The sequence below is a fragment of the Cherax quadricarinatus genome, chromosome 20 (assembly GCF_038502225.1).
Source record: "Cherax quadricarinatus isolate ZL_2023a chromosome 20, ASM3850222v1, whole genome shotgun sequence".
In the NCBI taxonomy this organism is placed as follows: domain Eukaryota; kingdom Metazoa; phylum Arthropoda; class Malacostraca; order Decapoda; family Parastacidae; genus Cherax; species Cherax quadricarinatus.
In genome coordinates, this window is record NC_091311.1 from 42,233,463 (window position 1) to 42,244,864 (window position 11,402).

At 41.9% G+C, this 11,402-nt stretch overlaps 1 protein-coding gene across 1 annotated transcript; it reads left to right on the forward strand.

Moving 5' to 3' along the window:
- Window positions 1-2,759: 2,759 nt before the first annotated feature.
- LOC128703392 (U-scoloptoxin(01)-Cw1a-like) lies at window positions 2,760-6,616 on the forward strand. Its single transcript, XM_053798030.2, has 4 exons — window positions 2,760-3,232; window positions 5,074-5,200; window positions 5,488-5,635; window positions 6,181-6,616. Exons 1-4 carry the CDS (start codon window positions 3,214-3,216, stop codon window positions 6,307-6,309), a joined length of 423 nt encoding a protein of 140 aa, XP_053654005.2. The 5' UTR covers window positions 2,760-3,213; the 3' UTR covers window positions 6,310-6,616.
- Window positions 6,617-11,402: the final 4,786 nt, after the last annotated feature.

Sequence of the window (11,402 nt, forward strand, 5' to 3'; positions counted from 1 at the left end):
ATAACATGGAGAAAGTGGGCAATGAAAGAGGCGGAGTGGTCTTAATGAGCACACATGGGGGAGAAGAATGGGTCACAAAATCACATACGAAACAATTCGCAAATAACTTATAAACTGGAGGTGAAAACTGGATGACGTTTCGGTCAGTCCTAGAAGATTATCAAGTCACGAGTCGGGAGATAATGGTTATTTGAGGTATGAATAAATAACTATAACGAATTTACAGAATACACACCACTATAATTTCTAAACCAAAAATACCCTTGATAGTAATATATAAGATTTTGCCTTATTAAGGAAGGCACAGATGAAAGTACAAATAATAATAACAAGCAACAACAGCAACAACAATTATAACAAGGTAACAATGATGATCATAGAAAAGACTGCCTCAGTTGCAAACAGAAGTGATCTCTCATAACATCCATCATAACATCCATCATAACATCCATCATAACATCCATCATAACATCCATCATAACATCCATCATAACATCCATCATAGCATCCATCAGGGTGAAGTGGATTGAAACACAGACTAGAAATGGTTTTCACCCTGAACGAGTCAGATATTTGGGAAGTCATGTCTGAAATTCACAGCAGTGGCAATAAGGTCTGACTACTCTGTAAATGTAATGACGAGAAGAATGAGAAAATAAAAGGGAAACAGAGGCCGGAATAAAAGCATACACAGATGTACTCCAGTTATCCATTTTAGAGCCTAAATCTTTTTTGCCCATTGCGCTACCGTCTACAGGATGGATATGGGACAGACAGTAAACTAGCCGCTTCAGTGGAAAATTAATCGACATACAGAAAGAAAAAACTAAGAATGATGGAGAGACTTCTGTCACGGATACAACGGGACACTGAATTCACGTGGAAAAGCTACACAAAACATGAGCAATTTCAATTAAGTTTTGGAAAACACTGAGACAGGCTGTGTGTTAGCCAGAAAGTGCATCGGCAGGAACGGAAAGACAATGAGCATTACACAGCTCTAAGAAAAGAAGCATAGAATATTTATAATAATAATTACTGTAGAGTAAGAAAGGAAGAGAAACCTTCTCTACTGCTGTAGTATTAGTACACTTTTGCTAACTGAAGCAGTATTAGCACCACTGAGTAAAGTAGCAGTAACACCACTGAGTACAGTAACAGTAACACCACTGAGTAAAGTAGCAGTAACACCACTGAGTAAAGTAGCAATAACACCACTGAGTAAAGTAGCAGTAACACTACTGAGTAAAGTAGCAGTAACACCACTGAGTAAAGTAGCAGTAACACCACTGAGTAAAGTAGCAGTAACACCACTGAGTACAGTAGCAGTAACACCACTGAGTAAAGTAGCAGTAACACCACTGAGTACAGTAACAGTAACACCACTGAGTAAAGTAGCAGTAACACCACTGAGTAAAGTAGCAGTAACACCACTGAGTAAAGTAGCAGTAACACCACTGAATACAGTAGCATTAACACCACTGAGTACAGTAACAGTAACACCACTGAGTAAAGTAGCAGTAACACCACTGAGTAAAGTAGCAGTAACACCACTGAGTAAAGTAGCAGTAGCACCACTGAGTAAAGTAGCAGTAACACCACTGAGTACAGTAGCAGTAACACCACTGAGTACAGTAACAGTAACACCACTGAGTAAAGTAGCAGTAACACCACTGAGTAAAGTAGCAGTAACACCACTGAGTACAGTAACAATAACACCACTGAGTAAAGTAGCAGTAACACCACTGAGTAAAGTAGCAGTAACACCACTGAGTAAAGTAGCAGTAACACCACTGAGTACAGTAGCAGTAACACCACTGAGTAAAGTAGCAGTAACACCACTGAGTAAAGTAGCAGTAACACCACTGAGTAAAGTAGCAGTAACACCACTGAGTAAAGTAGCAGTAACACCACTGAGTACAGTAGCAGTAACACCACTGAGTAAAGTATCAGTAACACCACTGAGTACAGTAACAGTAACACCACTGAGTAAAGTAGCAGTAACACCACTGAGTACAGTAGCAGTAACACCACTGAGTAAAGTAGCAGTAACACCACTGAGTACAGTAGCAGTAACACCACTGAGTAAAGTATCAGTAACACCACTGAGTAAAGTAGCAGTAACACCACTGAGTAAAGTAGCAGTAACACCACTGAGTACAGTAGCGGTAACACCACTGAGTAAAGTAGCAGTAACACCACTGAGTACAGTAGCAATAACACCACTGAGTACAGTAGCAGTAACACCACTGAGTATAGTAGCAGTAACACCACTGAGTAAAGTAGCAGTAACACCACTGAGTACAGTAGCGGTAACACCACTGAGTAAAGTAGCAGTAACACCACTGAGTACAGTAGCAATAACACCACTGAGTACAGTAGCAGTAGCGCCACTGAGTACAGTAGCAGTAACACCACTGAGTACAGCAGCAGTAACACCACTGAGTACAGTAGCAGTAACACCACTGAGTAAAGTAGCAGTAACACCACTGAGTACAGTAGCAGTAACACCACTGAGTACAGTAGCAGTAACACCACTGACTACAGTAGCAGTAACACCACTGAGTAAAGTAGCAGTAACAAAACTGAGTACAGTAGCAGTAACACCACTGAGTAAAGTAGCAGTAACACCACTGAGTAAAGTAGCAATAACACCACTGAGTACAGTAGCAGTAACACCACTGAGTACAGTAGCAGTAACACCACTGAGTACAGTAGCAGTAACACCACTGAGTACAGTAGCAGTAACACCACTGAGTACAGTAGCAGTAACACCACTGAGTACAGTAGCAGTAGCGCCACTGCACCGCAAGTCATTCATCCTGTCATCTCCAGCGCTCACTTTTCCCTTTACTAGCGGGTCTCACGATGTTGCATCACAAGAATTCTTCTCTCCCTCCCTCCTCTCCAGTCTATATTTATTCTCATCAATGTCTAAGCTCTTATTTTTTCGTCTTCAAGACTCATAAATTCTGAATAATACAATTAACCAGCTCTTTATTTCTTTTGCTGCTGTGAGTCAAGAGGGGGTGATGCCACAGGTCTGCAAACAACGAGGACGTTCCAGGTCATCCTCAGACAGGACGCCTTGTTTATCCATTCTTCTCCCCCGGATTTCCTCGTGAGGGTGGGTCCTGGTGGGGTATATAAAGGTGGCAGAGAGCCTGCCAGGGCATCAGTTCCCTCCTTCCTCTTCTCCCGAAAGCATCTAAAATGAGGTCCCTTCTCTTAGGTAAGATCAAGTCCATTAGCCACCGGCTGTTTGTATGTGTAACTACATATTAGTAACTACAGAAGGTGAGTTATGCTCAGGATTGTATGTAGGGAGAGGTGTGCGGCTCTCAGCGTCTATATGTTGAGTTTGTTTTAATCCTTATTTTAAGGATAAAAGTATTCTTGACTGGTAGTGAACAGGTTAAATACAACCTTAACAACCCTGATGTAGTCGCTATGTTTTAACCTCAATTAACCTAGCGATCTAAATAGCTATACTAATAGTCTCGTGTGTGTACTCTCCTAATTGTACTCACCTAATTGTGATTGCAGGGGTCGAGACTCAGCTCCAGGCCCCGCCTCTTCACTGACCGCTACTGGGTCCACCCTCTCCCTGCTCCATGAGCTTTATCATACCTCGTCTTAAAACTATGTATAGTTCCTGCCTCCACTACATCGCATGTGTGTGTGCGTGTGTGTGTGTGTGTACTCACCTATTTGTACTCGCCTATTTGTGGTTGCAGGGGTCGATTCATAGCTCCTGCCCACCCCCCGTGTGTGTGCGTGTGTGTACTCACCTATTTGTACTCACCTATTTGTGGTTGCAGGGGTCGAGTCCTAGCTCCTGGCCCCGCCTCTTCACCGGTTGCTACTAGGCCCTCTCTCTCCCCGCTCCATGAGCTTTATCAAACCTCGTCTTAAAACTGTGTATGGTTCCTGCCTCCACTACGTCATTTTCTAGGCTATTCCACTGCCTTACAACTCTATGACTGAAGAAATACTTCCTACTATCTCTCTGACTCATTTGTGTCTTCAACTTCCAATTGTGGCCTCTTGTTTCTGTGTCCCCTCCCTGGAACATCCTGTCTTTGTCCACCTTGTCTATTCCACGCAGTATTTTATATGTCGTTATCATGTCTCCCCTGACCCTCCTGTCCTCCAGTGTGGTCAGGCCGATTTCCCTTAATCTTTCCTCATAGGACATTCCCCTTAGCTCTGGAACTAACCTTGTCGCAAACCTTTGTACTTTCTCTAGTTTCTTGACGTGCTTTATCAAGTGCGGGTTCCAAACAGGTGCTGCATACTCCAGTATGGGCCTGACATACACGGTGTACAGTGTCTTGAATGATTCCTTACTAAGGTATCGGAATGCTGTTCTCAGGTTTGCCAGGCGCCCATATGCTGCAGCAGTTATCTGATTGATGTGTGCTTCCGGAGACATGCTCGGTGTTATACTCACCCCAAGATCTTTCTCCTTGAGTGAGGTTTGCAGTCTTTGGCCACCTAGCCTATACTCTGTCTGTGGTCTTCTGTGCCCCTCCCCCATCTTCATGACTTTGCATTTGGCAGGATTAAATTCGAGAAGCCATTTGCTGGACCTGTGTGTGTGTGTGTGTGTGTGTGTGTGTGTGTGTGTGTGTGTGTGTGTGTGTGTGTGTTTGTGTGTGTATCCCAGAAGGGAGTACTGTCCCTTTTCCTCTGTCACACTTCTGTCTTTTCCCTGCTTACTCCCGTCCATCCTTCCGTGTCATGCTTCTCTCTCTCTCTCTCTCTCTCTCTCTCTCTCTCTCTCTCTCTCTCTCTCTCTCTCTTGGTCCTGGTTTCGTTCCCTGTCATTCCACCATTCTCTAATTGATTGCTCTAACATATGATCGCTCTCGCATTCCACATAACGTTTATGTTATTACTGCATTCATCAGGGAAGTTCAGGTGATACGCGTGTCTGTTATATAGAGGCATAACAAGAAGCTTCCGCTGCCTTGCACTAGTATGGACGGTGAGGTATATAAATACAGCTGCAGTGGTGATAGTGGTATGAGTGAGGACTTAATTAAACTTTTCAACACTCTCCTGCAACAGTGGGTGTGGCTCTGGTGGGCGTGGCTACGTCTCTGCCACGCCTCGTCAAGAGAGATTCCACGCCCTTCGCCTATGAGCTGCCATCCAACGTTTCCTTCATCGTCGGTCCCATCATCACAGGCTTTGAGTAAGTGATCACCTGTAACTGAATGGTTAACATGTACTTGAAAGCCTTTCACTCAACGCTAGATTTGATGACTTTCGTCATTCTGGTCATGAGGCCCAAGATACAGTTGGGTATCAATTAGCAGACGGAGGATCGAGCCTCCACCAGTACTTATATTGAATGATCCACAGGGGTTTTGTCATTTACCTAAAGTAAAAAAAAAAGTCCCAAATCAATTTCTTGTTCTTTTTTTTTGTGCCAGTCTTTTTTGTGTTGTTCACGATGCCTGATATATCATTCTTCCCCAGCTGCGCCACCAGATCTTACGGTTATTACGCTGACCAGGCCAACGCCTGTGCCATCTTCCACATCTGTTTTCCCTATGTGGATGCCGACGGCAACTCTCAGATGAGGATGTTCTCGCTTCTCTGTGGTGAAGGAACCATCTTCGACCAGGTCAGCACACTTTAGATTTCTCCCTTAATTCTTGATACTCATTAATGTAAAAAGAATATTACTTAGTTCTTGTTAAGAAAATTGAAAGAATTTTGGTTTTCATAGCAATTTGAGAAGGTATGCTGTTTTATGACCTTAGAGGCGCCATCTTTTTCTGATCCTGTTTAAAAAAATACAAAAATGTCTGTCAATAAATCTAGTTCACTAAATCTAATGCGTAAAGCAGTCAGCACGTTTATTACAAAGATAACATTTCCACACCTCTACCACAATGACAGGAATACTGAACGATATGTAAATTTTAAACCTTTATCTTCGTATTTGCACACCATCATGTAAGGGCTCATGATGCAAGGAAATGGCACCCCCATCCCTTTCCTTTGATCAAACTTGTTTGCCTGTCATTCCTTAAGGGCTGCATGTCCTCCTTGAAGCCTTCTTCACACAGATTGATTTGTTCACAGTGGAGTGAAATCTCAGGTTTGAACAGATCTAATTATTCATTTACGTCATTATTAATGTGTCTGTCTCCTGTCCAATAACAGTCGACGCTGACGTGCAACTTCCCCACACACGCCCTGCCCTGTGACGCCGCCTCCTCCCTCTATAACATCAATGATTATTTTGGTCGCGAGGACCGCCAGTTCCGGGACGGTTTAAATGGTATTTACTAGAGTCACCAGAAGGACCATCCACGCTCTCAGCTCCTGCCTGTGATGCTCTCCCTCTGAGGCAGGACCATCCACGCTCTCGTCAACCACTTGAGGCAAAACCCGTAATATTTTCATCTGCTTGGGGCACTGCTGGATCTACTACTGTCTGAGCCTCGCTTCACACACTGGAGAAACTTTTCATCTGCAGGCAGTGATGTTTTATTGTGTGTGTGTGTGCACTGATGATGTGCAGTTGCACAGAAGCTTATTAGCATAAGTTACGAACCCTGTTAGAGAATTTTGTTTTAAGCCGTGTATAAATGTAAATAAAGATTTAGAGGTTACACATTATTTAATGCCCTCATGTTGATATACAGTTGTTCACAAAACGACTCTTACAGAAGCTATATATTATGAACTTTCGCACTCGTTTCTCGTGAATAAAACCTTGCTCTTTATTGACACTCTCCACTTTACATTCATTCATTTGCTATGAATAAAATTCCTTCCTTTATATGTTCATTTTTAATGTATATTTCATACCAAGGTGCCGAAGTTGGAGTTGCTGTCGACCTGCCTAGGAAGAGAGACCATGGCAGACCAACAATGGTCTATGATGAATAAAAACTCGCATATCTTGTTAGGTTTTGATTAGTTTATTTTTGTTGTGACTTTCCTTTTAAATCTTGAGAATCCCGAGTTAGTTAAAAACAAGGAAAGTAAGTTAATCCAACAGCATATAGCTGGTTAAAAATAAGATGCTGAAGTTAGCTAAGAAGCAACTGAAGTTACTGAAGATTGGAATCCTAAATTAGTTATAATACTGAAGTGACATTAGTTTTAAATGGAAACTTTTAGTAATTATGAACGTTATTAATAATTTGAGCTAGTTAAAGGAGGATATTAACGTTCGGTCAATACTTTTTTTTTTAATTTCTGAGAAGAATTTTCAGCTCAGTTGGAATATTTTACTTCTACAGAGAATATGTAAACAACTTTGTATTTGCAGATGATAGTGGAAGATTTTAATTCCATGTAGTAGGATGGTTCACATCATCTCGAGTCTCAGAGGTTCATGAGTCACATAGGTGGGACTGCCTCATGAGCAAGACAGTTTGTACATACTGATAATATTTGAGTGAGTCTAATTTGCTAACAGGACACTTTACTCATACGGAGAATTCATAGGGCGGCATGAATATAGAATCTTCTATGTTCTTGAGATGGTTTTAACGTCTTATGTTCGTAATAAGGCGAAGACAACACTGTTATCATCAATCAAAATCAAGTTATTAGTCTCAGTGTAGCCACGTCAAGGATTAAATTAAAATAAAAAAATGAAATTGTGTGTATAATACCAGAAACTCATAAAAAATGTAGCGGAACTCTCTCCAGACATACTCCAGGTATACATTATATGCGTAATATCTATGAATTTATTTTTAACCATGTAATAGGAAATGAGATCGCTAGATCAGTCACACTGTAACCAGTGTTATAACTGTTATCTTCATGGGAACTCCCTGAACCCGGAAGTGTGATGATGCAGCACCTAGGTAATGGAAGATAATTGGGTTTGATCCAAAGGAGGGAAGGATAGTTCCGATTCTTTGTATCTTTTTCACTAATCTTCATGTTGTTTATTAATTTTGTGTGGGCTCTACTTGAGTACCTAGTACTCGAAGACAAAACGAGCATATTCTGTATGGACTGCCTTGAACGATTCTTTGAAAAGATTCCTGACCATATAATTTTCAGCCACACTCGTCTGTATGGAAGGAGGAATATTGGGACACGAGCACTTGATCAGTCCATCACTAACATACCTTCTGAGAGTAACACAGAACTCTCTGACTGTGTAGTCTCTGACATGAGAGGCTCATAACTAGTAAGTCTTCCGTGTGATAAGTGCGAAACACATGCGAGTGATGCAGTATTAGATAACATCATTATCATTCCCAACACTCAAGCGACTTTGCCATATCCACAGGCCCTAAGAGTGACAGACTTTCTCTCTTGCAATAGTAGCGTGACTGGTGGGCGTGGCTGCGTCTCTGCCACGCCTCACCAAGAAAGACTCCACGCCCTTTGCATACGAGCTGCCCCCATAGTCAGCCGCATCATCACAAGCGTGATAGGTTTGTTTACCTTTGTTACCAAAGCCATATATCCCAAAATTCAGTTCTGCAGCGCATGTATTGCGAGCAGCAATGTGGGAAGTACAGTGCCTGCACTCTGAAGGAGGGCTGGGGATGCTGCAGTTCATGGAGTTAACTGAATTGTGATGTCTGTGCACTTCTGACAAGACAGCAGTTGTGCGGAAAATTCCGATAATTTTCCAAGCATTTGTGTGTGGTAGCTAATAGGAAGGCAATGCTTATGTAATAATGCAGGTGTGTGTTGTTGATGTGACTTTTGAAAGGTTATAAGACGCAGGGGAACCAATATGTTCCCTAAATTTCCTTATTTATTGTAATCATTTAATTAATATGTAATTGTTGTAATGTCGGAAAAGTTAATATTCTAATAAGGAAAGTGTATTACACATCTGGAAGTATCACTAAATTTGAATAAATATATGTGTACAAGATAACCTAGTACAGGCAGAAACAAATATGGCGTAACGGTACAACGGGCAGGCGAGTTTGTGACTATTTTATTGAGTGTAATCGTGCCTAATAGAATTATAGACGGAATTTCTTCATTACAAGATAAGTGAAGAGGAAACACATCCGGGAGGGTCCAGGTATAAAATGAAATGCAACTATAAGGATGATACGAATGAAAATGTGAAGCGGTAGCTACACCACATGTATCATCCAGTAATGTACGCCTCTCAGGTAAATTAGCTGGATATTTCCCAATATTCATGTTGTCTTACTGTTGAGAGGCGTTAGGATATATCACCAAGATGGTAAGTAAGATGTTCTTCACTTGTTGATATATGATATTTAATAATTTATAATTGTTAAAAAAAATAGTAGACTAAATATTTAAAGCCGTCAACGTCTTGAGTGGAACCATATATTCCTAAACAGGAACCATATGTTCCTAATTAGGAACCATATGTTCTTAATTAGGAACCATATGTTCCTAAATCAGGGTCCCGGTGTTAGTTGGGGAGCTGAGACTGTGAACATTGAAGGAGGGACATTGTTTTCGACCCCAATATCTCTGAACTCCCACAAGTCTCCATGATACATCAACAACTAAGTTACAGTTTGTTTTGTGTCTAGAGTTCTTCCCAGTGTTTGGGTGGAAAGTTAATTTGAGATTGTTAGCTCTTAAAAAAATCCCCCACACAATTTCTAAAAAGTGGAATGAATAACTGAATATTTTTTTGGGTGGGAGGTGCACCCTGCCATGGTGGGAGACGGCTGGTGGAGGTGCACCCTGCCATGGTGGGAGACGGCTGGTGGAGGTGCACCCTGCCATGGTGGGAGACGGCTGGTGGAGGTGCACCCTGCCATGGTGGGAGACGGCTGGTGGAGGTGCACCCTGCCATGGTGGGAGACGGCTGGTGGAGGTGCACCCTGCCATGGTGGGAGACGGCTGGTGGAGGTGCACCCTGCCATGGTGGGAGACGGCTGGTGGAGGTGCACCCTGCCATGGTGGGAGACGGCTGGTGGAGGTGCACCCTGCCATGGTGGGAGACGGCTGGTGGAGGTGCACCCTGCCATGGTGGGATACGGCCGGCGTAGTAAAACAAAATAGAAAAAAAATTATCGACACGTCTATTCCGTTTCCACTGCCAGTCGACGCTGTCGTGCAGATTCCCTACACACATCCTACACACCCTGCACTTTGACACCGCTACCGGCCTCTATAGTCTATAATATCAATGAGTGTTTTGGCCACAATAACCACCAGTTCTGTGACAATCTAATTTGATTGATGCCTTATTGTAGGTTTGTGTGTTGATGTGTATTTCAGTTTGTTGTTCTTGTACTTCTAAATTTACTTCTTTTTTTTCCTCCTCTTCATCTTATTCTTCTCTCTATCCTTATTATTTTACATTTTTTTGCCTAAAGCGGTATATAAAGGTAAATAAAATAAAAAAATAACATGTTATTAGATACGTTATAGCTCCCAAATCCTGTTTACTGAGACTTATTACATAATGGAAATGGCTTGTATCGTTGTTATTTCTTGTCTTGCTACGGCTCCAGACCGTGCTGTGGCTCCAGACCGTGAAGTGGCTCCAGACCGTAAAGTGGCTCCAGACCGTGCTGTGGCTCCAGACCGTGCTGGGACTCCAGACCGTGCTGGGACTCCAGACCGTGCTGGGACTCCAGACCGTGCTGGGACTCCAGACCGTGCTGGGACTCCAGACCGTGTCTGCGGTTCTAGCCCGTGGCTGCCGTGTTTTGTTTCCAGCCAGAGTAGTAGGGGAAAAGAGAGAACTCACGTAAGGCTGGATACTGTAGTTGTTGACTTTCTTTTATGTTCTCCATGAAAACAAAATCACATTTTAATTAAACGAAAATGTGAAGATATCGTGTATCTGCGTGTTTAATTTTTTTTTTTTATATTTGTAAAGTACTTTAGCCTTCGTCAAATTGGTTAAAAATTGGTTTGTTGTGAATGTCGAGTGTAATGAAGGCTAATAAAGACCATTTTAGGTAAGTGATAATTTATTTATTTATTCTGATTCGATCAGGCCAGCTCCCAGGAGGCCTGCTCTTGGACCGTGCGATGACCCCCTAAACCGTCCAGTGATTATCTACAGGCAACCATAGTGATTATCGAAGTGGATTAAGAAACGAACTAAAGGAGGAGCCAACTACGACTAATTATAGACAGTAAATAAAAATGTCTTCCAAGCATCTAAATATTTCGGAAAATATTTTACCCCCGTCCTTAACAATTGCCAACACAAGAACTGGGAAGGACTGCAGCAATGTGAGAGTGAAAGATGAAAATTTAAAATATACGTTTACTTTGCAAACGAAGGTTTATAAATATGTTTTAAAATGGGTAAAATATAAATCAGACAATTTTTTCCATATGCACACATTTTCTTATAAACATAATGCTGATGGAAAAACAAAATACGAGTAAAAGTGAACTAAAATAACATTAAAACAATACAAAAACTTGTACAGAAATGATAG